Source organism: Cydia fagiglandana, chromosome 9, assembly GCF_963556715.1.
Source record: "Cydia fagiglandana chromosome 9, ilCydFagi1.1, whole genome shotgun sequence".
Taxonomy (NCBI): domain Eukaryota; kingdom Metazoa; phylum Arthropoda; class Insecta; order Lepidoptera; family Tortricidae; genus Cydia; species Cydia fagiglandana.
This window is the reverse complement of record NC_085940.1, coordinates 17,634,283-17,662,263: the sequence shown is the minus strand read 5'-3', so window position 1 is coordinate 17,662,263 and position 27,981 is coordinate 17,634,283. Positions and strand designations below refer to the sequence as shown.

The window sequence follows — 27,981 nt, the reverse complement described above, 5'->3', positions numbered from 1 at the left end:
GTATAGAAAAGTGGATAGATACTTATGGCACAGACCCGATTGGTACTTACCTACGGACAGATAAGCAGCCGAATCGTAGCGCCGGGCTCAGGGAGATGGGCGGCCCGAGCAAGTCAGGGCTGCCGTGGGTCGGCAGATACGAGCCCCTGAAAAATACAATTGTAAGTTTCTCCACAACACAACCTTCGTCAACAACGACGTCATCACGTCAACCACTGGCAAAGACGTCTGCTAATGATAAAGCATTGACACAGATATCTAGGGACTGGCTTTACGGGCAATAATAATTAGGCATGACAGGGGCCAGTACAGCGGTGTGAAACCGCTACAACGCGATTGGTTGATGAGTTCGCATCACGCGCGCGATTGGTTGAAAGTTAGCATTACGCGCACTATTGGTCGCAACTGCACGATTGGCTGGGATTCGTGAGTAACACCGCTGAACTATTAGTGCCATTTTTAGTGCCCCATTAGCCCGTCCTTAGATATCATACCACGTCAATGTGATAAATGTAGCCGGTAATATTTAACAAAGTTGGTAGAGTTGCGGGTCAATACCAGTTTCAAATTCATTTCTGTCAAACCAAGGGGATTCTAGGCTTGGAATTTGGTAAAACGATATGCTATAATAAGACAAATAAACGCAGAATAATGGACATAATGGTATACACAGCCAGGGACAGTTTCACTATAGGATTGCTAACAATCCGTTTGTATTAAAATGGCGCAGTCGGTAGGTTAACTTACTTTGTGAAAACTAAGTGAAAATAATGTATTTAAGAGAAAGTGGCAGCAGGCAATTTTTAGTGTTCCGTACAAAACTTTGTTCACGGAACACTTGTTTTTTTATTAAATAGGTAATTTAGAGAGAAAAGCACTGGTGGCCTAGCGGTAAGAGCGTGCGAATTTCAATCCGGAGGTCGCGGGTTCAAATCCCGGCTCGTACCAATGAGTTTTTCAGAACTTATGTATGAAATATCATTTGATATTTGCCAGTCGCTTTTCGGTGAAGGAAAACATCGTGAGGAAACCGGACTAATCCCAATTAATTTGTATAAATTCTATCTTTACAACTGGCCGGAGGAAGCACAGAGCGGCTACCGCGAAAACCGAAATTCGCAAATTGCGGGGATCTTTCTCTTTTACTCCAATGGAGGCGTAATTAGACTGACTGAGAAAAATGCCCGCAATTTGCGAACTTTGATTTTCGCGGTTATAGCCCAGAATCGGAAGTTATGGAGAACTAGGGCAGAGGCCTTTGTCCAGCAGTGTGACACTCAAATAGGCTAACAAAAAAGAAACTTCTATCAATTCTACCTGCAAAATGTCTCGTACTCCACGCTTAAGCGATGTTTCATCTGCTTAAGAGCCGTGGTTTCCCCTCCGACCCAGCGGATCATCCGGATATCCTCGTTTTCCAGGTGGACCCCGAAGTCTTCCGGCTTAGGAGTCTGAAAGCCACATTGATGTAGCAGACAATCTTAACACTTCAAAGGGGCCCACAGATTGCCAGTTCGCCGGACGATATCAGCCTGTCAGTTGTTCCGAGCTGTCGAATTTTGCTTTTAACTGATACGCCGATATCGTAATGGTAATCAGTGGGCCCCTTAAGACATGTCCATGGATGTTATACTGTAATAATTAAATGTGGTTATTCAAATCCAATAATGTTCCAATTAATTTTAAATTCGATACAGAATGTACCTGACATGTAACTTGGCGTTATTATCAAAGTATTTGTATTTGATTTTTATCATTATTTATATGTGTTTCTTTTTCATCTTAGCGGCTACCCCGGTTACTTCTAGCTACTGCTTCGGAGCCCAGAGTGGGCTTTCCGTCTTTTTATACATTTATATATTCTGAGAACGTTGAACATAAAAATTCCAAATGATAAAGATGTGGGTATTATAAACCTATGCTGGTGATATGAGTATACTACGAAAATCAACACCGAAATAGGTAATATAATATGGTTTTGAAAACGAATGCAAAATTGGCCATTTAATTTTCATGTTCCGAATTTTGTATTTCTTGATAGGGGTTCTGAATTAAATAACCACTATGTATAAAACAATCCATACCTTATCGAAGACCGTGAACTCGCTGTAAAAGCACTCCGGTAGCGTGCCGAACTTAACACCGCTCAGGTCTAAATCACCGACCGGCCGTGGCGGGTCGCCAATCGTTGCCACAGTGTGCTATAACAGAAGTTGCTTATGTTTAGTATAGACGTATGGAAGATTGAAAAGAAAAAGAAAGAATGCCCATTTCTCGACACGCCTGCTTCACGCTTTGGCCATAGTCTAATAAAACATGGTCTTCTCTTCCCAGAGTGACACAAGCCTACGTCACAATAACATGGCCGCTATATATAGCGCTATCGCATATTATCATATAGCGCCGTCGCATGATGACGTAGGCTTGTGTCAGTCAAGTGACCTAGAAAAGACGGGAAGAGAGTACCAGGCGGAGTATATTATTATACCATGGCTTTGGCCATCCTGTCACTTTAGCACTTATGGGGCCCACAGATTACTAGTTCGCCGGACGATATCAGCCTGTCAGTTAATCGCAAAAGGTGACAGTTCCGAACAACTGACAGGCTGATATCGTCCGGCGAACTGGTAATCTTTGGTCCCTTCCTTGTTGGAATGTGACGACCACGAATGTGACCAGACGATAAAAGCGAGCGAAATTTACCTACGCTGGCTGGCTGGAATTTTGGTCCAAGGAGACACTTGTGTATAAATAAAACTCTTGGGTTATTCCGTGGTGCAGTCAGCGACATACCTAAAGATACCATGATGTTGTCAAACTTTTTGTTGTTCAAAAGAGCAACCAAAGATAAGCAACCATCTTAGGTCGACTGAGCTCGAGACATTAATAACTTACCAAGAACATCTGATAGGTGAGTGGTGGTATCCCCCCATTTGCCTTCATGACGGTATCGGGCTCCCAAAGCGTGTTCTTGTGTGACATGTTACACCGATTTCGCGACACGCCATCTTGACGATCTTTGGCTAACTGATGAGCTGTAGATATTGTTAGCTTACCAAGAACATCTGGTAGGTGAGTGGTGGTATTGGCCTTGATGCCCCCCATTGGCCTTGATGACAGTTTCTGTCTCCCAGAGCGTGTGGGACACGTGTTCGTGACAGGTCACGCAGATTTCGAGACAAGCCTGTTCACAATCTTTGGTTGACTGAGCTGTAAATATTGTTAACTTACCAAGAACATCTGGTAGGTGAGTGGTGGTCCCCCCATTGGCCTTGATGACGGTATCGGGCTCCCAGAGCGTGTGGGACACGTGTTCGTGACATGTCACGCCGATTTTGCGACACGCCATCTTGACGATCTTTGGCTAACTGATGAGCTGTAGATATTGTTAGCTTACCAAGAACATCTGGTAGGTGAGTGGTGGTATTGGCCTTGATGCCCCCCATTGGCCTTGATGACAGTTTCGGTCTCCCAGAGCGTGTGGGACACGTGTTCGTGACAGGTCACGCGGATTTCGCGACAAGCCAGTTCACGATCTTTGGTTGACTGAGCTGTAAATATTGTTAACTTACCAAGAACATCTGATAGGTGAGTGGTGGTATCCCCCCATTGGCCTTGATGACGGTATCGGGCTCCCAGAGCGTGTGCGACACGTGTTCGTGACAGGTCACGCCGATTTCGCGACAGGCCTGCTTGACGCTGTTGTCACGGGCGCGCCATACCGGCTCGCAGTCTTGTTCGAAGCAGAGCTTGCGGATGCCTAGAGGAATGAGGATTATTAAAGAATAGAACAAAGTAAATTAGTCCAAACTGACATTTATTTCATGCATGGGTACCGGACACACGCTTTTATCATCTTGACATTAAACTTGTGTTTTGGTTGTTTCGGGTCCACGTCGTCCAGGGATTCCAACAGTAGTAGCCCAGCAACTTCCTTCCTAATATGAATCAGCACAATAAGTTAACTTACCAAACTCCTCCCAGAGCCTCCGGAACACCACATTGGGCTGCCCTTTGAGCATGATCAGCCGCCCGCCATGCCGCTTGAACTGCTGGTCCAGGTCATCCAGGGCTTCCAGCAAGTATCGCATGCGGTTGTAGCCCACCAGTTTTGTTCCTAAATATAATATAAAACATGTGCCTTATCTATTTGCATTGTTGAGGCAAAGGAAATATTTTATGTTTTCATAGTGGCGGAAAACTTGTTAAGATCTACATTTTGAATCCGAGTAGCCCAAGGTAATAACTCTAAACTATGATATGATACATAATGGTATGAGATCGCATCAAAAATCTCGCGGAATTTAGCCATACTATAGAACCATAAGATAAGCGCCAGACTAGGATGTTTGGTGAGACGACCACCCAACATTCTACAGCCCAGTAAAATTCCTGGTATACCATACCTGCCGTCTCCCCATCGAAGATGAATATGGGGTAGAACGGTACAGTATGATCCTCCAGAGCGGCGTGCAAGGCCGGGTTGTCATGCAGCCGCAAGCCATGGCGGAACCAGAGTACGCTTCCACCCATCATTTATCAGCAGTTCTGAAGAAGAAAGATATAGTGAGATGAGATAGTAACGCTGCGTCTTACGTAAGCGAACAACTCGCGAACGCGACGCGGTGCGGCGCGGCGCGGCGCGGCGGGCCCAACGCAACAAGATCGCCCACGTAGGACACTTCTATCTAGACACGCGGCAGCGTGTCAAGCCAAGTTCAAGCAAAGGAACTGGCTAGCCAGCGCCGAGTGTAATATTACACGAACCACTTGGTGCCACTTTTGACCCTTCTATAACTCAAAACATATTTGACGTAAACACATAAAACTACGTGTGTTTAATTATATCCATAAGGATATCTAGAAGCCCAAATTTCATGAAGCTAGCTCAAACGGTTATAAAGGTATGAAGGTCAAAAAGTCGTAAATTTTAAGACTGACTTATGACTTATAGTACCTAAACCTAACCTACTTCCAGATGACCTAGAAGGATGAAATTTGGAATCCAGCTTGGTTATTGTGTGTAACCGTAGGAAAAAATCTAAAAATAAAATAAAGTTAAAAAATAGTGGGGGTCCCCATACAAAAAACCACTTTTTATTGGAACTGACATATAAGTACCTAAACCTAACCTACTTCCAGATGACCTAGAAGGATGAAATTTGGAATCCAGCTCGGTTATTGTGTGTAACCGTAGGAAAAAATCTAAAAATAAGATAAAGTTTATAAATAGGGGGGTCCCCATACAAAAAAAAACATTTTTTATTGGGACTGATATAAGTACCTAAACCTAACCTACTTCCAGATGACCTAGAAGGATGAAATTTGGAATCCAGCTCGGTTATTGTGTGTAAGCGTAGGAAAAAATCTAAAAATAAAAAAAAGTTAAAAAATAGGGGGGGTCCCCATACAAAAAAATATTTTTTTATTGTAGCGTTGGAACAGTTACAAGCAGATATTTGAAACTACCCCAATATATGTATTATTATATTTGCTATATTAAAATAAAGTTTAGTCAAAAAATAAGTGGTGTCCCCATACAAAAAACGTTTAATACGCCCTAAACAACCGGCCAACGGTGTGTCGTCGGCGGCGCGCGGTACCACATAATTATACAAAGAACAGAAGTAAAAACCATACAGCGGAAACACAAGAAAAAACATTAAATCTCAATACCTGCCTAGTTTTCTTTACAAAAAGTATTGATATCCCACCAAAAACATAAATGTAAAAAAGGAGAGCCAAGTTCAATACAAAAATTATGCTTGGCTGTGGGGCTCGCCGCAAAAAGAATGGAGATCTAAATAAGTGCCACTGCCAAGTTCTATGCAAAATCCAAATATGTATTTATAGGAACAAAATAACATTATAAACAAGTATTAAACTCTATTTCTTTGCTTTATTGGATACCTATAACAATTGCTGTTATTTAAAAAAATGTGAGATCTTAAAGTAGGTTAGATTTGGCTTGGCCAGGTTTTATCAGAATTACAATATATATAAAATGATTGATATAATGAAAACTGGCCAAGTCAAATCTAACCTACTTTAAGATCTCACATTTTTTTAAATAACAGAAATTGTTATAGGTATCCAATAAAGCAAAGAAATAGAGTTTAATACTTGTTCATAATGTTATTTTGTTCCTATAAATACATATTTGGATTTTGCATAGAACTTGGCAGTGGCACTTATTTAGATCTCCATTCTTTTTGCGGCGAGCCCCACAGCCAAGCATAATTTTTGTATTGAACTTGGCTCTCCTTTTTAACATTTATGTTTTTGGTGGGATAGGTATCAAAGGATTGATTCACCCCGCGCCGCATCGCTTCGCTTCGCGTTCTCGTGTTGTTCGCCTACGTAGTACGCTGCCTAAGTAAATTTATGCGAGTTTGATTTCAGAAGCTTCATTATATAGTTTCATACATTTTGGCTGTTTAGATTAGATCTCGTAATTTCTATATAGCCATATTAAAAATTGACTCAAACGCCCTAGCGGTTTTAAACAACCGCGATTGCAGAGGACGCTTGTTCGTTTCCGGCCTCGGACACTGGAGGTCTTGAGGTCGTTTTTTTAGGGTTCCGTACCCAAAGGGTAAAACGGGACCCTATTACTAAGACTCTGCTGTCCGTCCGTTCGTCCGTCCGTCCGTCCGTCCGTCTGTCACCAGGCTGTATCTCAGGAACCGTGATAGCTAGACAGTTGAAATTTTCACAGATAATGTATTTCTGATGCCGCTGTAACAACAAATACTAAAAACAGAATAAAATAAAGATTCCACTTAAATCTTTATTTTATTCTCCCTTTATTTTAGGCTCCCATACAACAAACGTGATTTTTGACCGAAGTTAAGCAAACGTCGGGCGGGGTCAGTACTTGGATGGGTGACCGTTTGTCTTTTTGCCTTTTTTGCATTATGGTACGGAACCCTTCGTGCGCGAGTCCGACTCGCACTTACCCGGTTTTATTTCGTACATATATGACATTTATTTCAGTTTACAATCAGAACACCCAGCCGTGCTTAATTTACGTAACCACGACAATACATTCGTTTCTTTTCTTGGTAGGTAAGTAATATAAACACACAGTTAATCTAACCGCTAAAGTAAATGGCATAAACATTAAAATATTGTTGACTAGCGACCCGCCCCAGAAACCTTCCTCAAGTATCACGCTATTGATAGGTGAAAACCGCATGAAGATCCGTTTAGTAGTTTTTAAGTATCGCGAACATACTAACACGCAAACAGACAGACATGGCAGGGGACTATGTTTTATAAGGTGTGGTGATAATCACCGAATATAACCAGTATCTTGCTAGATATACAGGGTGTGTCGGACCTTGGGGCTTTAAATCCAGGGCTCGATTCTACTCGCTAAACTGAGCTACTTTTATTATGGCACTAACCTCGAAATCCCGATTTTTTTTTTTACTTTTTCATACATTTTGGCTGATCAGATGTCGACGTTTTCTATGGAAAAGCCAAAAAAAAATCTCCGATTTTAGGGTTGGTCCCATAGTAAAAGTAGCTCAGTTTAGCGAGTAAAATCAAGCCCTGGATTTAAAGCCCCATGGTCAGACACACCATGTATGTAGTACCTATTGTCACTGTCACAAACATAAATGTACCATGTACCTAAACGAGTTGCCAAGTCGTAACATTACATAACCTAATGCTTACTAATCGCTTACGTAACAGGTAATCCTGACACTGACCTTGTTACAGTTATACGATACTTATCAATGGTTTTACACTAGAAAAATAAGTGGAACAAATGCATACGAGTGCATCTCCACGGCCATTACAAAAACTACTCTGTCCCGCGGTTTTAAAGAATAAATTAGCAAGAAAGGCAAGAAGTTTTTGAAGTTATCGCGAAATCTAGAGTTGAAATCTGAACCTTACTTTTCACAAAATGCGGTTGCCTTTACAATACTTGAAATCATAGGGCATTGTGTATATAACCCATATTACAGAGAATTACAATGGCAAGCACCGCAATGATTGGTCATGTGCACCTACCTAATGCGAAAACATTTGTTTCGCGAATACTTAGGAAGCCATATTAATCCGTTACCACGCAATAGAATTTATATATTTTAACCAATTTAGCTAGGACCCTAAATATTTAAATGGCGCAACAATTGCGGAGCGTGATGGAACTTATACTTCCGTTTAAAATTTTGCTAGTCAAATCCCTCGGCTTAAAACACAGTAAGGGTCTCCCCTAATATATCGACGCGCATTCGGCAAAAGCCGATAGGAAAAAGCTTTATGTCCGCGCAATAAGAGCGAAAAAGTCCTCGTTTGGCTCGGCTCGCGACGGCCGACGACGCCGGACGCGTCGACCGGTTTTTCGCTCTTATTGCGCGGACATAAAGCTTTTTCCTATCGGCTTTTGCCGAATGCGCGTCGATATATTTGGGGAGACCCTAAGTCTCTAATAGAGACCTGTACAAAATTAATCATGTACAGACTTTTAGAGCACATAAAAGGCAAAACAGGATAAGTTGCAGAAAATTTGCTTTAAACATGCTTTTACCTCGAGATATCTTAAAAACACGTACTGATAATGTGTGTTAAAATTAACCTCAGGTATACAAATATACATTACTATTAGCGACCCGCTCTGGCTTCGTACGGGTTACACAAAACCTTAACAAATTATACCTACACTTAAACCTTCCTCAAGGATCACTCTATTGATAGGTGAAAATTGAATAAAAATCCGTGGAGTTTTCGAGTTTATCACAAACAGACAGACGCGGCGGGGGACCTTGTTTTATATTTAAGGTGTACCTACTGGAATAAAAAGATTTTCCACAAATCTGGAAAATCCATAACGTGGTAAAACGGAAAAACCTATCCGAAATAGAAATTCGAAATGCTCACCCCAAATCAGCAATACAAAAAACTAAAGACAATAAATTGCCATAAAGAATTTCACTGGAAACCTGGATCGGCGAGCACGGGATTTGAAATGTAAATGAAAGCACAACCGGCCGCCTCAAGCCCCGCGGATACAGTGAAATGCCCATTGAAATGGCGTCGACATTTTCCGGTACTTTGAGTAAGTCTCGAATCTTCCAGAACTTTAGGTACAACTTGTACAAGAAGGTCTTTGTTTGCTCGAATTTCGAAGGTTTCAGTTCTAAACTGTTTTAGGGTTCCTTACCTAAAGGGTAAAAAGGCCCCTATTACTAAGACTCCATGTCCGTTTGTCTGTCACCGCTGTATCTCATGAACCGTGATAGCTAGACAGTTGAAATTTTCACAGATGTTGCCGCTTTGAATGAATGAATAATATTTATTTCAGGACAAGTCCCATATTTTGTTAGTAACAAGTTAGGTACATACTTATTAAATTTAGTGTAAGTGCAAAGCAACATAAATAAAATTTAACAAATAAAACTTATAACCTTAACGTGGAGCGCGAGACATCCCAACAAACAATTAGGCGACACTTAGCACTTATTATATCACCTAAAGACATAAAACGGCTGTAGAATAGCTATATACTCTAAGCTTACAGGCTCTGGTGACATCAAGGTCTTTAAGAGGTCCATGTATAGCTTTAAGATCCACAGTAGCCGTTTTGGCCGCTATAATGGATCTTAAGCAGCTAGTGTTATAGCTCAAAGTGAATTCTACCACCTTAACATGTATATGAGTAATATGCAGCTGCAATTTTCACTTAAGGTTCTAAACAGGCGATAAAAACTCTTTTATAGCTCCGTTACCCGCAATCGCTTCTTAACTCTCTTGTCTCACTTACAGTCGAAAAGAGAAGTTATGAGTCACTTTTATAGATCATGTAGTCGCAGACGGGCGTTATTCAATACCTTAGTACATCTTATAGTGTTATTAGAGTCTTACTTACAACCTAAGCCTATAGCGCCATGTTAATATGACCGATGAATCAATAAGCAAAACAAAAACTGTTAATTAGAACGTATATACTTAATAAAAATCGATACTTTTACTCAATATAGACATAATGTTAGCATTGTTTTATTTAAAACCGGACTTCACGTATATTATGTAATTTTGCGAAAATTAAATACGGTGGACCACAATTTAAAAAATATTATATTCAGATAAATATGCAAAGGATCAGAGGCCCTTTAAAATTTTGTTAGTAATACATATAGTTATTGACAGTGTAATTAATTTCGCCATCAGAAATCCGCAGATAACACCGGCATCAGTGAACTAAAATAATTATTTGCTTTTATTTATCCGCCATTACATTTCACTTCAAGCTGTCACAGTGCAAACTTACAAATAATAATACAAAATGGAAACATGTGCAACCAAAGCAGGCAGGGCTAAGGAAAAAATGTGCAATTACCTTCTTGAGTGTTACAAATATTGACTTTAAATGCTAATATACCATCTAAAGCTGAAAGTATCATCTATATAGCTCTACACTAATACTCAAACAGTTAGTAGTCGCTTATTTGGCACCCTTTTAAATCCTAAGTTGTTCATCAACGCTATTACAGCACTACTTTAGCGCTCTTCTACTACAACAGTTTGTAGTCACCTATATGCAACCCATATAGCTCCTAAAGAATTAATTAACACTATTGTAGCTCCACTATACCGCTCTTATGTCTCTTTTTTTATCCGCTAACCCTACTGTAGCACTGTTATAAATCTTATGGTGATAAAATTTGTGCCCAATCCGGGGTTAAAACGGGGTTATAGCCGGCTATAACTCCTATTTTTAGAGTACTAACAACACCTAAAGAGTAAATAGGCGCTGATATAAATCTCTTCTAACCCTTAAATTTAGCGCCTAATGTTAGTTGGGATGGATGGCTTTAACAACAAACACTAAAAACAGAATAAAATAAATATTTAAGTGGGTCTGCCAAACAAACGTGATTTTTTTGCCCTGTTTTTGCGTAATAGTACGGAACCCTTCGTACGCGAGTTCGACTCGCACTTGGCCGTTTTTTATACAACGCTGGTAGCAAACAAATGTACGATCGGTATCATGAATTCATGATAAATGGTTAGTGTGATGGTTACACTGGTCACAGCCTACATTTCAGGGGTGCTATGTGTTAGATAGAACGCTTTGTGTGGAATCACTGTCTTTATTTACATAGTAATAAATGCTCTGATATGATATTCTGACAGAAACACAGCGCGCTGAGTGTGAGGTAAAACATGTGTGAAAAAAGTGATTCAGTATTATGTATAGATTCAGAAAACAGTTTATACTTAGAAGCTAAGAAATATCGACACGTTTTTCAATACGAAGGACAATTCTGTCATGTTTTGTTTTCTGAAAAGACATTCAACATTCAGCCATCAATTTCCATAGCTAGTGCGGCCATCAGTCAGTACGCTACTACGAACTCAGTCTTGGTCTGGTCTAATACGTGTGGCCGGTATACGCACACATACTAGGCCAACGCGTTGGAACCGTATAAGGCCAGGCAGGACAATATATTACATAACGGACGCATTCCCAAGGGTCGAAGTGTATCCGCAAGGGCCCCTGAAAATCATATAAGATACATAAGGTTCAGAAGACGCAGGAGGGGCATACATTGTATATATGAAAAGTTCAAACTCCATCAGGGAGGCACGGCTGAACCTCGCTGCTCCTACTTGCCTACGCGCAAGCTTGAACCTTATTTAAAGACAGTTGTAACACTCAGTGGCGTAGTGTGAACTAATCTAACCGTGGGCGAAATCGCATCTGCGAGGCCCTTTTCTTTCACTGTGTCCGAAGGGCCATCGCGCCATTCGCGCAGCGAAGGCCCCCCTTGGGGCGCGAGGCCGTGGGCAGCGGCCCACTTCGCCCACGCCTAACTACTTACTCCACTGGTAACAACTTTTCTCCAAAAATAAGTTCCAATCCAATGACGGTTTCTTACTTGCTTCTGAAAGAATTGAATAAGTATGAAAAATAATCCTTATTGTTGTACCTATTCAATTCTGGGAGCTTTTATTAAGAGCCAACAGGAGTGGTCATTTCTCCATACAAACGACTCGACTGTTTCCTCCGTGGGTTTTGAAGCTAGAGCAATGATTTTTTCAACACAGATTAATATTGTCAATATCTGTGTCGGACCGTTTAGCTTTTTTTTGATATTTTTGTATTTTAAGGCACTAGAGCCCTTCAAAAATGGCCTAATTTCATTCTTTCACACTTTTATGGAACATTATAACGCGATATTTACTTCAAAATCGGTCGTAGTTAGTGGTGCATCTGTTTTTAGTGAGTGGGCTACTGCGGACTTACATCAACGGAGACGTGAACTGTATGCTTTGTATGAGGAACGGCGGTTTAATACGAGTGATGAATTTAAAGAACATGTCAAGGAATATTCGAAGAAGTTTAAAATAGATTGTCATATAGCTAAGCGGAATTATCTAAGTCAGAAAATTAAAAATAGTCCGGACATTATTAAAGCAACTTGGAAAGTTATTAATGTGGAGACTGGTCGCTCGAAACACACAATGAAAGAACTGAAACTAAATATTGATAACAAAATTATAGATTCCAATTTAGAAGTAGCTACTGAATTTGAAAAATTTTTCACCGAGGTACCAGTATCCACAACTAAGGATTTAAATTCATCACCCTCATCTGCTGTTACATTATTAAAAGATAACGCTCCAGAGTGTTGTAGAGACCTTCATTTTGAACATGTTTGTACCTCAGATGTAATAAAGGCGTTTAAATCAATTAATGTCAAAAAAACGAATGACCTCTGGGGAGTCTCTGTCCATGCTGTCAAATCCTTAGTAGAAATTGTAGCGCCTGACTTGGTAGTTATATTTAACAACAGTGTCGATTGCGGCGAGTTTCCTGATTTAATGAAACATAGTAAAATAACTCCTTTGTTTAAATCTGGTAGCAGCTCTGACCCCACTAACTTTAGACCGATATCTGTGCTACCAACATTCAGCAAGATTTTTGAAAAATTAGTTCTTTCACAATTAGTACGACATTTTAACGGCAATAATTTAATGCATAATAAGCAGTTTGGTTTCACACGGGGTCGCTCAACAACCGATGCTGGTGTTGAGCTAATTAAGCATATTTTCGATGCCTGGGAGGAGTCACGAGATGCTTTAGGTGTCTTCTGTGATTTGTCTAAGGCGTTCGACTGCGTTTGTCATGAAACATTGATCAGGAAACTACACTATTATGGAGTTAGAGGATCGGCACTGAATTTACTTAAGTCCTACTTAAATGGTAGAATACAAAGGGTCGATGTGAGTGGACAGCGATCACCGGGGTCATTGGTCTCTATGGGTGTACCACAGGGGTCAATATTGGGGCCTTTCCTGTTCCTTATCTACATAAATGACTTGCCATTCCTTGTAAAGACCCACCATGACATAGTATTGTTTGCAGACGACACCTCACTTATTTTCAAAGTCAAACGACAGCAACAAGCGTACAATGATGTAAACGATGCTATTTCAAAGGTAGTAAATTGGTTCAATGTTAATAATTTATTGTTAAATGAGAAAAAGACTAAATGTATTCAGTTTGTCACTAGTAGTAACGTAAGGCATGTGCAAACAAGTGTCATTGTGAAGGATGAGGAATTGGAATTAGTTGATAGTACAGTTTTTCTTGGTATAACTTTAGATTCTAAACTTCAGTGGGGTCCCCATATTGCTACTCTTTCGAGTAGACTGAGTTCTGCAGCTTTTGCAGTGAGCAAAATCCGTCAGTTAACTGATGTGAAAACAGCTCGATTAGTATATTTTAGTTACTTCCATAGCATTATGGCATATGGTATTTTACTGTGGGGCGGTGCTTCAGAGATAAATACCATTTTTGTTCTGCAGAAGCGGGCTATTCGAGCAATATATAAATTGAACCATAGAGACTCACTTAGAGATAAATTCAAGGAAATTGACATAATGACAGTGCACTGTCAATATATTTATGAGAATATTCTGTATGTACATAAAAATATTGTTAATTTTAGGAAAAATTGTGACATTCATAATATTAATACTAGAAATAAACATAAGCTCGCAGTGCCCTTCACACGGCTCCATAAAATTAAAAAATCATTCATGGGTAATTGTGTAAGATTTTATAATAAACTTCCAAACCATATTACTGAATTATCAATTAATAAATTTAAAAATTATGTAAAGCGTAAACTTATTTCTAAAGCTTATTATACCACACAAGACTACATGAGTGATAAAACAACGTGGGATTAATTGTGACTCGAAATAGATAATTCAATGTATGTAGGTACTTCTTTGTTAAGTTTTATTGACATTTGTTATTGACATTTAGATTTTATTCTAGAAACATTCTAGACTAGTATTTTTTATACAATTTTTTTTTATGTTTGACGATCTTTTTGTGAAATTCTTAGTATTAAATTTGATCTGTATAATAATCCAATATTACTATGGAATAATATTAACTTCAATAAATTGCTCTGATAATTAGCTTAAGATAATATATTATTATGTAAAACGTTCATAAGTGCTTGTTACTAGGCCTACATGAATAAAGTATTTTTGACTTTGACTTTGACTATGCCGCAATGAGAGGCGTGGTATTCAAAACTGATATCTATTAGCCAAAAAAGCAAAACGGTCCGGCACAGATAATTTCATAATCATTAACATTTTCAAATTTGGTTACGATTGGTTAAGTTTTGGAGGAGGAAACAGTCGAGTACGAAACCTCGATTTTTGAGATTTTTACACAGGTTTTTGTCTTTATCGCACTAGTTTTAGGAGTCGCTTCCGTTAGCGAGACGGATATATTTACCTAAAATATTTAAATTGCAGCTCCTGTTTCGTCTTAAGTAAATGTCGTTACGAAAATAAGTACAATAACACCTAGTATATAAGCCTTTTTTATAACAATCATCTTTACGTAACTGAAGTTCAGCGGCCGTTTACGTAAAGCTAGAAAATATTCCATTGCAAGATAAATGTAAGGGCTATATTTATTCCAGACTGTTACGTATTCATGCTAGAATTGGAAAAGCCCCGGGAGAATATTTCTTTAGCCGTCGACGATCACATAACAAGTTATTAGGTAAACCAAATTATACAAGTATAATTATATCGGGACCACTTGGTGGTAACTTTGGGTACTCCAAGGAATCTCCAGTTTGATTTTTTGCTCTTATTACAGGCCACACCCTGTATATAAATTACAGGGCGTTTTTTGAACAACTAACCATATTGTGCAAGGTGATTAGGCAGGTGATACTGAACAACTTTTTCTATGGGACCACCCCCATCTCCCGAAAAAAAAAATGGCCTTCCCATAGAAAACGTCGACATCCACTCGACCAAAATGTATGAAACGGCCAAAAAATTATTTGTGATTTCGGAGTTGGTCTCATAAAAAAAGTTGTTCAGTATGGCCTACCTAATCACCTCGCACAATATGGCTAGTTGTTCAAAAAACGCCCTGTATAACTAACGAGATCAAGTAAATTGCCCACGCCGTTAACAAACAAATCGTCAATGTTAGTTACAGGAGGGCTATAACCGCGAAAATCTTAGTTCGCAAAGGATGATGTTCCGCTCCCATACAAGTTTGGCCTCTCGCGAAACATGGGTGGTATATTGTTAGGCTCCAAACATGAAATGAAAGTCCCGATAGTTATTAGATATTCACCGACACTTACGAATACGAACATAATTATTACTGTCCAGTCTCCAGTACACTTTACTTTAACTGATTTTTTTTCGCATTATTCTATTTTGTTTTTAAATTCATTAACAATGCCGACAAATGTTTGTTTGCTCTGTAAATATACCGTAGTTTATTTTTGTATACGTGTTAGTAGTTAGTGGCAACTTCACTGGTTCATATGTTGCATAATATTAATATCTGTAAGCATTATTGTACCGTTTGTGCCCAAATAAACATTAAAACAAGAATTCTACAAAGTTAACCTAGTGCACCTTCGATCATAATATAATCCCGACGACTTTTACATAATAATTATGTATGTACATAAAAAGTAATAAAAACACGCAAAGTTTCAGCAAATTGATATCTATATCTGCACGTGCAGCGTATTCAATCAATGCTTACGACACTGGAACCCGCAACAAAACATAATTACACGGAATTAGACTCTAAACCCTTGTAATAAGGATCAGGTTGACCGCACGATCGGTTTTGCTGAAATCAGGTCACGTTTTGCTCTGCTAGGACGATAAATTGAGCTAGATCTAGATTTAGTACCTTTACTACTCTAGGTACAGCATGGTTCTTTGTATATGGGCTCAGACTGTGGGTGCTTTTAATTCGAAAGATGGAAAAGGGACATATTTTTCGTAATTTGGAAGTATGGCTTATGGAATGGAGTAGCCATAGGCCACAGAATTCCGCCTAGCATAGGCAGACAGACACACGGATCTCCTTTGTAACTACCATGGTATCTAGACACGCGGCAGCGTGTCAAGCCAAGTTCAAGCAAAGGAACTGGCTAGCCAGCGCCAAGTGTAATATTACACGAACCACTTGGTGCCACTTTTGACCCTTCTATAACTCAAAACATCTTTAACGTAAACACATAAAACTACGTGTGTTTAATTATATCCATAAGGATATCTAGAAGCCCAAATTTCATGAAGCTAGCTCAAACGGTTATAAAGATATGAAGGTCTTCTTCTTGGTCGCATCCATCATGACTGATGATCGTGGTTGGTGGGTTTTGTTCGGGCACGAACACACTCTCGCCATCGATTCCGGTCCATCGCTTTCCTCACCACGTCATAGAATTTCTGAGATGGTTCCTCGCCTTTGAGTTATATGAAGGTCAAAAAGTCGTAAATTTTAAGACTGACTGACAGACTTATAGTACCTAAACCTAACCTACTTCCAGATGACCTAGAAGGATGAAATTTGGAATCCAGCTCAGTTATTGTGTGAAAGCGTAGGAAAAAATCTAAAAATAAAAAAAAGTTATAAAATAGGGGGGGTCCCCATACAAAAAAACCATTTTTTATTGTGACTGACATATAAGTACCTAAACCTAACCTACTTCCAGATGACCTAGAAGGATGAAATTTGGAATCCAGCTCAGTTATTGTGTGAAAGCGTAGGAAAAAATCTAAAAATAAAAAAAGTTATAAAATAGGGGGGGTCCCCATACAAAAAAAACCATTTTTTATTGTGACTGACATATAAGTACCTAAACCTAACCTACTTCCAGATGACCTAGAAGGATGAAATTTGGAATCCAGCTCGGTTATTGTGTGTAAGCGTAGGAAAAAATCTAAACAAAAAAAAGTTAATAAATAGGGGGGGGGGTCCCCATACAAATTTCTTTTTTATTGTGACTGACATATAGTACCTAAACCTAACCTACTTCCAGATGACCTAGAAGGATGAAATTTGGAATCCAGCTCGGTAATTGTGTGTAAGCGTAGGAATATATCTAAAAATAAAAAAAGTTAACAAATAGGGGGGGTCCCCATACAAAAAACCTGTAATACGCGCTAAACAACCGGCTAACAACGGTGTGTCGTTGGCGGTGCGCGGCACCACATAATTAATACAAAGAACAGAAGTAAAAAACATGCAGCGGAAACACAAGAAAAAACATTAAATCTCAATACCTGCCTAGTTTTCTTTACAAAAAGTATTGATATCCCATCAAAAACGTAAATGTAAAAAAGGAGAGCCAAGTTCAATACAAAAATTATGCTTGGCTGTGGGGTTCGCCGCAAAAAGAATGGAGATCTAAATGAGTGCCAAGTTCTATGCAAAATCCAAATATGTATTTATAGGAATCCAATAAAGCAAGGAAATAGAGTTTAAATACTTGTTTATAATGTTATTTTGTTCCTATAAATACATATTTGGATTTTGCATAGAACTTGGCACTCATTTAGATCTCCATTCTTTTTGCGGCGAACCCCACAGCCAAGCATAATTTTTGTATTGAACTTGGCTCTCCTTTTTTACATTTATGTTTTTGATGGGATAATAATATACTCCGCCTGGTACTCTCTTCCCGTCCTTTCTAGGTCACCTGATTGACACAAGCCTACGTCATCATGCGACAGCGCTATATGATAATATGCGATAGCGCTATATATAGCAGCCATGTTATTGTGACGTAAGCTTGAGTCACTCTGGGAAGAGAAGATCATGTTTTATTACAGTTCGTTTTTTTTAGCATTAGAGAGAACTCCGCAGAAGCAAGCGTGCAGTTTTTAACAGGCTCGTTAATTGTTAATAATTATTGAACTATCTAATGTAGCATGGTCAACACATTTAATTTACTTCAAATTGTTACCGCCAAAAGTGCCAGATTTAGAACCACAAGCGAACTTCTGCGAAGTTCTTTCTAATGCTAAAAAAAACGGACTATAGACTATGGTACCTACAAAAGTGACGAGAGTCAGCATAGCATGGTAACAATTTGAAAAATATGTAGGTAGGGTAATTCGCCGGGTCTCTATTGTTTCCCAAATAGTTTTAAGTCATAATGTATTGTTTGTCCGAATTTTCGTTAGTCATAATTGGTTTTTCTCAGAAACACGTAACTTTTCAGGATTGCCATAAAACAAACCTAACCTAATCTATCTATAGAATAACCTTAGGAAAATCCTGAAAAGTTAACCGTTTCAGTTTTATGACTAACGATTATATGACAAACAATACATTATGACTTAAAACTTTATGGGAAACAAAGGGACCCCTAATTCGCCAGTAACTGGCCACCGGCTAATAAGTGGTCACAGACCAGAATAATATAAACAGAATTAATTGTAGTATAAGGTTCAATTACTGGCCAGCAATCAATAACTAGCCACTAAAATTAATTAATATACTAAAATTAATTCTGTCAGGTGAATAAAATTCATTTTTAAGTTTAGAGTGGCTAGTTTCTAACAGGTGGCCAGTTACTGGCATATTCATCATCATCATCATCAATTCAGCCTATATACGTCCCACTGCTGAGCACAGGCCTCCTCTCATGCGCGAGAGGGCTTGGGCTATATAGTCCCCACGCTAGCCCACTGCGGATTGGGATGGGGACTTCACATACACCTTTGAATTTCTTCGCAGATGTATGCAGGTTTCCTCACGATGTTTTCCTACACATAACATATTACTCTATTATGTTTGGCATATTACTCTATGTATATATAAAATAAATTGTTGCCTAAGTATACATATAACCCTAATATATACATATAATTATTAGTTATCGTTATTAGGTATCGTTATCGTTGTTCAGTTGTTTTCCAACTTTCTAATAAGTGCCTCTGTTCTCCTTGCAACATTTTTCCATGTCTCTGTTTGGCCCGATGGTTGACTGGTAGAGAATGCCATTAGGCATTAAGTTCGCCATTTGTACATTATTTTTATGTTTTGTGCAATAAAGTTTAAATAAATAAATAAATAACCTAAAACGTCATCAAATTAAAGTGTAGGTGTAGGAAATCAAGGAGGCGGCCCTGGATAGAGTCAAATGGAGAGAGCTACACCGACAAAAGTCTAACTCTTAAATTTACGACGACGAAAGTGTAGGTATACGATAGGTACATTCATTACCGTGTATGTCCAGTCCACAGTTAGAAGACGAAAACCGTGCTGAAATTTGTTATGGTTACTGAGGATCCAGGAAGTGTGCTCTGTGCCCACCATGAACTCAACAGCCCATCGACACCCCATACTTTGATAAATTATGAAAGCCCTTGTTACCAACATTGAGGCATAGAAATAATCTTATCGAATTAAAATGACTGCTGTTGCATTTTGGTGGCACATACCATACTTGTTTTTAACATAGACGTATTATACTTACTTTTCTTTAGGTTGGTATGATTGGTAGTAAAACGTCAAACGTCATTTGAATTGTCGTGAACGTGGAAATACGTGGTTATTTTTTATTGTAATTGGTAAAATAACTTTAGCTGTTATTTAAATGGGGGCCAAATCTTTAAGGAAATGTGAAGTTTGTAGTGGGTGTGTAAGAAGACTAACTACTGACGCATTTTTGGCCAAATTTCCAACTTGACCCCGAACGGGATCCCTTTGTTTCCCATAAACTTATTGTGTCGAATTTCGATATTCAGAAATTGATATCCATATAATTTATGGACATAAACATCAATAGTCATAATTTTTGTTAAGTATAACGTTTCATAGTTCTAATGTTAAACATCTATAATATTGAACGCTATAATCACAAAAGATATAAAATTGATGAGTATAACATTCAAAGGTATATCAATAATTATTCAGAAATATTTTAAGGCATATATTTTATCGGACTAATGGTCGTTATTCATATAGTTTTAATATCATCCCTTTGTTTCCCATAAACTTACTGTTCCGAATTTCGATAGTCAGAAAATGATATCCATTATGATTTATGGACATAAACATCAATAACATAATTTTTGGCAAGTAAAACGTTTAATGTTTCTAATATTTAGGAGCTATTATTACTATTAAACATTATTGTTTATATTTAAACATTATGACTTTCAATAATTATGTCAAACAAAGGGACCCACATTTTTTATGATTAAAGTGAATTACGTCTAAGAAACCAAACCAATAACATCCTCCTTCATATAAAGAACGCGGCCGCGAAGCGGGGCTCCGTCGACTCGTTGGCGGGACGAAATGGCTTAATAAGCTACATGAAAAATAAGAAATAGTGGGGAAATCAGTAAGTCAAACAAAAGAAATCTGTTTCCTCAGGTAGGTTCGTTAGTTACCTTGTGTCCCTCAGAGAGGAAATAGGAGCCCCGCGAAGCGGGGCTCCGTCGACTCATTGGCGGGACGAAATGGCTTAATAAGCTACATGAAAAATAAGAAATGGCGGGGAAATCAGTAAGGCAAACAATAAAAAATCTATTTCCTCAGGTAGGTTCGTTAGTTACCTTGTGGCCCTCAGAGCGGAAATGGGCGTTTTCGGAAAAAAATATTTGGGTAAAATATCACTGTCCTACGACTTTGGTATACTTTTTTACCGTCAAATACTGTTTTAAAGTGTACTACATGTATACAAAAATTGTAAAGTGATTTATTATCTGAGTATTTATGGTAAAAAAACTGATTAAATGGTACTTTAAAGTAAAGAAAATGTACAAAAACTGAAGAAAGGGAGATGATTTTTGAGTGTCCCATGCACACTTTGCATACTTTGGATCCAAATATTATATATCTGCCTCCTTCTAGGCCCGAACCTGGTTGTTGTGTGATAAGATCGTACCAGCCAAAATCTATTAAAAACCTTATTTTTTAGCACCTAAAGTAAAAATATGCATTAAAGTTTAATTTATTGTTGTCCTTCAATATCGACGTAGTGGAAATTTCCACCAACGTCACGGAGTTTTTACCAACTTAGTAGCAAAAATCTACTAATATCATACGGATTTTTACATGATCGTAACATTATGTTCCTATAATTACCAGGTGTTTAGGTTTTACAAGGCAATTGGTCTCGAAAAAAGCTAGTGTAGGTTGTGCGTCACGATGTGCAGAAATTTGTTTTCCACAACGAACTGAATTAAACTGAAGATAAGGAGTCAATTATTGACTAAATATTTATGAATTACGTTAGATTATTATGTGTTGTATGATATCAAATAATTATAATTAAGAAAATTCAAACGATCAGACCGCTATTTCGCTTTATTAACCAACCGGCATGCCTACGTCACATCCAAAACGTTACGTGATGTATTAGTGGAACAAAAAAACGTGACGTATGGAATGAAAATGCACGGTTTACATGCCGTCAGTTTAAGTTGCCAAAATATAGTAGGTAGAGTGATATTAAAAACACACAAATAATTTTATTCTAGCTATATTCTTTTAACTACTCGACCTACTAGTAATTACTTAGCACCAGTGGCGGCTCGACCTAAGAAACGCTGGCAGGCGCAGGTTATGCTTACGACTGCAGCAGTATTGCAGTACGACAATACTGCTAACTGCAAATGTCAAAAAACTGGGCAGCAACATCAATTTTGATTTTGTATCAGTAATGCAGTCGGCAGTATTATCGTGCTGCAATACTGCTGCAGTCGAAAGCATAATTACTGCAGGAAATTTCAAATCTGTTAAGTTAAACTATAATAATAGGTATTAATTACTAAATTATTTAATTTAGTACAACATTAAGTAGGTATTAAATTAAGTAGCTATTTTCCGCACATGTAAACCCTTCATGTAGTTCCTAAACGCGATATTATGGTCCATAACGTCACTTTGTCCTACTGTGACTGTGATTGATTTTATTAGAATTTATATTAATTTTTAGGATAATTGATACTGATTTCGATCTCATTTGCAAGAATAATATATGATAATTATTAAAAACAACTTTTTATAATACCTTTACCTTACGTTTTTTATAACAAAATGGTTGCAAAGCGACAATTAAAACGAAAAATGTGACGTATTGGAAAGACTTCTTTAAATAACTTTATTGTAATGCTTAGTATTGCAGTTGTTATTCGTTTTTAGAAAATTAATATTGTTTTGTATTTCAATAAATAAAAACTGGTTCACTTAAAACACTCCGATCTTCACTTAAAACCTGCCTAAAACTTGTAACGTAATGGATCGTCACATTCGCTGTCATTCAGTTTAAAGTGATTTATTAGGAATATAAATAATTTGCATAGAAATAAAGTAACATTTTCATAAAATATATAAATAGTAGATTTAATTCAACCCATTTTTAGTAAAAAAAAATTTTTTTTTGGTGTGTGGAATTCCATTACGTGACGGACTCTAATTCTAAAAACGCCCAAATAGGAGCCCCGCGAAGCGGGGCTCCGTCGACTCGTTGGCGGGACGAAATGGCTTAATGAACTACATGAAAAATAAGAAATGGAGGGCAAATCAGTAAGCCAAATAAAAAATAATCCCCAGGTAGGTAGGCAAGCATGCAATTTGTATTGTTTAATTTTATAACTATTGACAATATGACTAATAAAAATTATGATCGAAAACGTTATGGTCTAAAAAAATCGGAATTTAAAATTTAGGGAATGCAATAGAGCCTCTACTTATCATTATAACCTGCGATAAAAGACCTTACAACGATTATTATAAGCAAGTTTATAGCCTTCAACATTATGTAGTGGTATACCTTCTGGACTATGAATATTATGAGTAACAAATTTTATACCTAACAATAATAATGACCTGCAAAAATCGGAATTGCAATTTATGTTGTTAAATTTTATGACTATTGACAATATGACTAATAAAAATTATGATGAAAAACGTTATGAACTGAAAAAATCGGAACAAAAAATTTATGGAAACCAATAGAGACCCGATCCGAACAGGTCGGTAAACTGATGTTTGTATGCAATATTTTCATTTTTTACTTTGAGTCGTTAACAGTTACTAATTTAATTAGTTTTAGTCGTGTACAATCCATGATTAAAACGAAAATATTTTGTGAATAAAGTATTTTTAAGTAAAAAACTAAGTAACCTATGACACGAATAGTGTACGACCAATTTTATCGATAATCTCTTTATTTCAGATGTCGATTATGGGCAAAGCTGAGGAAAAGGAAATGAGGATTTGGCGTATTTATTTACCTATTCAAAAGCTGAATGGAAACAAGTTCATTTGTGGAAATCATTCTCCATCCAGTGCCTTCAATAAAAAGGGACCAGATTAAAAAAGAATGCGTGCGAATTCAGCATATTGTAATATGCCTACTTGAATAATAAACTATGTTATTTTTATCATGTAAAATAAAATTGTTTATATATATATATAATGTTCTTTTATTTTATTAATAGGTAGTACAGTAGGTAAATACAGCAGCACGTATCGCACATTTATCGATATCGATAAACAGCAGGTACTGGAAGTGTCGAGCCCTAGCGTTGTTTTTTTTTGTGTTGGTAGTATTGTGTGGTTTTTCTTTTTTTAACAATTATGGCCTGGATGCGAGATCTTTAAGCCTGTATTTGGTGTGTTGGGATATGTACGTTCATAATTCGGTTCGAGGATTGTTCGAGAGTGCCGACTCATAAAACGTAGTGATTATATGCTCTTTGGAACTCAATATGAGGTCTTCACGCGAGTAGGGTTACCAGATGTCAGGAATTTTGGCCACTTGTCAGGAATGCGGCCGGAATACGAAAATGTCAGAAATTTTAGTGAATCAACAGACTAGGTACATTATTCAAATTTACTTACATAAATTCAAAACAAAAACAAATTTAAACAATGTATCAAGCATACATAGATATCGCTTACGGCTAGCCCCCATTTGATTTTTGATGTTTGGCGTGTCCGCCCTGTGGCATAGAAGAAATAATAGTACTACCGTACAGAAAGGACACTTCCTGCAAAACCGAAGTTTGATAGCGGTTCAGGGTCGAACCATGCTATCCCTTTCCCTCCCTAATATATCCCTTTCTAATATATGGCACTATTCCTTTCGGCTATTTAGGGTTGCCAAAATTCAAGTGATTATCTTATCTGTGGTCGTGCACGCAAAAGGAAGTCAAGTGGTGCCAACCCTAATAATTGCTCAGAGCAATGCTAAGCCGAACAGTGTCGAGTTCAATCGAAGTCAGGAGTGTCTCCCCACTGCCTGTGGTCGAAACCGGGAGAGTAGGTACATATTAGAATATTATATTAGAATATTATCTCTTTGCCTGAGATACAGGATTATATTCCTAGTTCAGGCGCACGTAACAATGTACGTAAAAAGTAAAAGTACACGTCCAATGTAACATTAGAAATAAGGTTATTCTCAATAAATTATTCTTATTCTTATATATCTTTAAGATTTACACGTGCTTAAGGTTCATTTTTGGGTTCAAGGTAGTTTTGTTGTTTTCGCGTATGCCAAGGGTATTCAGTTTTCGTTCTACGGGCTTCATGAGAGGCTTCACGATCCAATTTAACTTCAAGAATCTTTGCGATTGTTATTAAAATTGAATTTCTTCGTGGCAACATTGCTCTCAAACCATATAGAGCAAAAAAAAACCGGCTAAGTGCGAGTCAGACTCACGTTCCAAGGGTTCCGTACATTACACAGTGAATTGCCTTTAAAAAACCCGTAGGGGTTGGATCAAAAACTAAGTAATTACTAATTAGTCCGACTCACGCTTGACTGCATATTTCTAATAGGTTTTCCGGTCATCAATAGTTAAAGAACTATTTTGTATATTTTTTTTTTCAAAGTTTTGTATGTAATGTACCCAGTAGTTTCGGAGATAAAGGGGGGAATGGTCATATTTTTGCTAAAAAAAATTAAAAATTTTAAAATTACAAAAAAGATTAAGATTCTAAAAATGAGCTCTTTCATTTGATATACTGTAACATGATATAGTTTAAAAGGAATATTTTTTAATTTTCTCATACACCATCCAAAAGTGACTTCCATGTTTAAAATTAATTTGTTTATGTAAGATGTCTGTCTTTGTCCATCCTGTGTATAACATTTCAAATTAATTGGTCCAGTACTTTTGGAGAAAATGGGCTGTGACAGACAGACAGACAGACATATGCTCTTTTACTCCAACCTTGGTTTATAAAATTCAACAATACCTACCTACAATTTTAGCACAAACTGTGGTGGCACTTTGGATGTAAGTAATAAGTTTAATGAACTACACCGATATTCTGTGATGAACTACCATTGTTTGACTTTTCATATATTTCCAAGAAGAGAAACTTTATTGGGACAAAAAAAAACAAACTAAACAATAAAAAAAATATATATATATTTCCATATGCTTGTTTACCACTGACATGGCAAGATAAAGGTAAGGAAAAAGGTACTTATAGTTCGTTTTTTTTAGCATTAGAAATAATATAAGGTAAACAATCTTGATGTGTCTTTTAATGGAAAAACACATTTTAAAAATAAGTTACGGCATGTAACAATTATGAATCTAATACGATCATTTATATTCTTCTGCTTTCATAAGTAATAGTTAATGATTTTTAAAATGCGTTTTACGATTAAAAGACGTGTCAAGATCGCTTACCTTCTTGCAAGTTCTTTCTCTTCTTCCTCGCGTTATCCCGGCATTTCGCCACGGCTCATGAGAGCCTGGGGTCCGCTTGACAACTAATCCCATGATTTGACGTAGGCACTGCCGAAAGCTTTTTACGAAAGCGACTGCCATCTGACCTTCCAACCCAGAGGGGAAACTAGGCCTTATTGGGATTAGTCCGGTTTCCTCACGATGTTTTCCTTCACCGAAAAGCGACTGGTAAATATCAAATGATATTTCGTACATAAGTTCCGAAAAACTTCTTGGTACGAGCCGGGGTTTGAACCCGCGACCTCCAGATTGCAAGTCGCACGCTCTCACCGCTAGGCCACCAGCGCTTCTTGCAAGTTCTTTCTAATGCTAAAAAAAAACGAACTATAGCAGAGTCTCAAAAAGGATTAGTCAGAAAAGGAGGTCCAGCAGGTGTCTACTACTCGATATCTACATCAACGCTGCTGTGATACACCAGTAAGAGAAAAAACCGGCCATGTGTGAGTTAAGTTCAAATACTTCAAAATCAAGAAAGGGACATGTGCTGAAACACTATAATATATCTGAGAAAGGGACGGTTGGAAATTAAAAGGATGTTACTATACATAATCATACATCGGTCGGGGTTTTCGGTGCGGGAATGTTTTACACTAGGCAAATAACAGGTATAAACTGTAAAAAATGATACTAATTTAACATTTCTAAGATTTCCCACCTGATTTTGAACTTTATTTCAAAGTGATAGAGTTCAATTTTGCATACACCCTTATGCCTTATAAAGGGTTAATTCATAGTTTGGTAATTATTTTAATTATATTACTACTAATAACTTACTTACAATTAGGTACATCAAATACAGACTGACACCTCCTAAAGTCCTCATAATATTCCCAAATTCCTAATTAAATAGGTATTAACTTACAAAGTCAGGTGGCACAGACAAAAAGTAAAACTCAAGTAAATATAAATACCACTACGTACCCTAATCGTTTTGTATCTATGTAAGGCTACTTTGATAAATAATAAAAATGAATATTCTGATGAATGCTGAAGTTATCATACATTTATGCAAACATATAATGCAATAACCAGTACCTTTATAGAAAACACTTCTAGAACAAGGTCAAGATCAGTATAAACCATAATACATACATACCTTTCTTTACATAAACTGGAGGCAAACTTGAGCGTATTGTTTTCATAAATTTGTATTCTTACTTCACACACATTTTACACCATGGCGAATGAAATCAAAGTGCTTGAAGGTTATTAAACAAAGATTAGATATAGCAAAACACTTCCCACCATAACATAACATATTATTACGATCTGCAAAACAAAATAAATGGATAAATATCAAGTTGAGCACTTGCGTTGCGAATCATTTGCGAATATCGCGAATATCGAAATGCGGATTGTTGACAAAATCAGTCTCTATTACCGTGTAATAAAGTCTACATTGTTTCATTGTTTCAGCAAATGACATTGACAGATCGTACAAATCTGTCAATGTCAATAATACATTTCATTCGGATTGTTTGAAGCACTTTTAAAAACGTTACCCTCCAATTAGAACTTAAATACTTTCATATTCTTAACAAGCCAAAAGCATTTATTGTTATTTACAAAATGACCATGTATAAAATAATACAAAATACCGTGTAAACCAAAATTCTCAAATTGCGGGGATCTTTCTCTTTTAAGCCAAGCGCGCACCACGATTTTTTGTCGCGCGATAATTTAGTCGCAGAAATGTAACGTATGGGTTTATATGGCGGTGCGCGCATATGCGACAAAAAAATCGCAGCGATTTTAAAATTGTGATTTGTTACATTTTTCTGCGTAAGCGCGCGACGCGATTGTCGCAAAGTGAATTGCAGCATACGAAGCTGTATGGCCCCGCGCGCACTGCGATAATAAAATCGCAGCCGGGACCTCAGTCGGCATTTCGCTCTCCAAGCCTCAACATATCGGAACCTGCTTCTCCAATGG

General features: G+C 37.6%; 2 protein-coding genes across 2 annotated transcripts in view; both read right to left on the bottom strand.

Annotated features, from left to right (window-relative positions):
- The window catches only part of LOC134667551 (cryptochrome-1), a 48,492-nt gene extending 21,165 nt beyond the window's left edge, over positions 1 to 27,327 (bottom strand). The window contains exons 1-7 of the mRNA XM_063524977.1: positions 27,146 to 27,327; positions 4,407 to 4,548; positions 3,971 to 4,117; positions 3,573 to 3,760; positions 2,085 to 2,201; positions 1,318 to 1,451; positions 51 to 146 (exon numbers count right to left, since the gene is read on the bottom strand). Coding sequence (XP_063381047.1) covers positions 51 to 146; positions 1,318 to 1,451; positions 2,085 to 2,201; positions 3,573 to 3,760; positions 3,971 to 4,117; positions 4,407 to 4,536 — 812 coding nt within the window. The 5' untranslated portion in view covers positions 4,537 to 4,548; positions 27,146 to 27,327. The remainder of the gene's footprint in view (positions 1 to 50; positions 147 to 1,317; positions 1,452 to 2,084; positions 2,202 to 3,572; positions 3,761 to 3,970; positions 4,118 to 4,406; positions 4,549 to 27,145) is intronic.
- LOC134667561 (short-chain specific acyl-CoA dehydrogenase, mitochondrial-like) overlaps positions 1 to 27,981 on the bottom strand; it is a 185,925-nt gene that overhangs the window by 92,236 nt on the left and 65,708 nt on the right. The window lies entirely within an intron of this gene.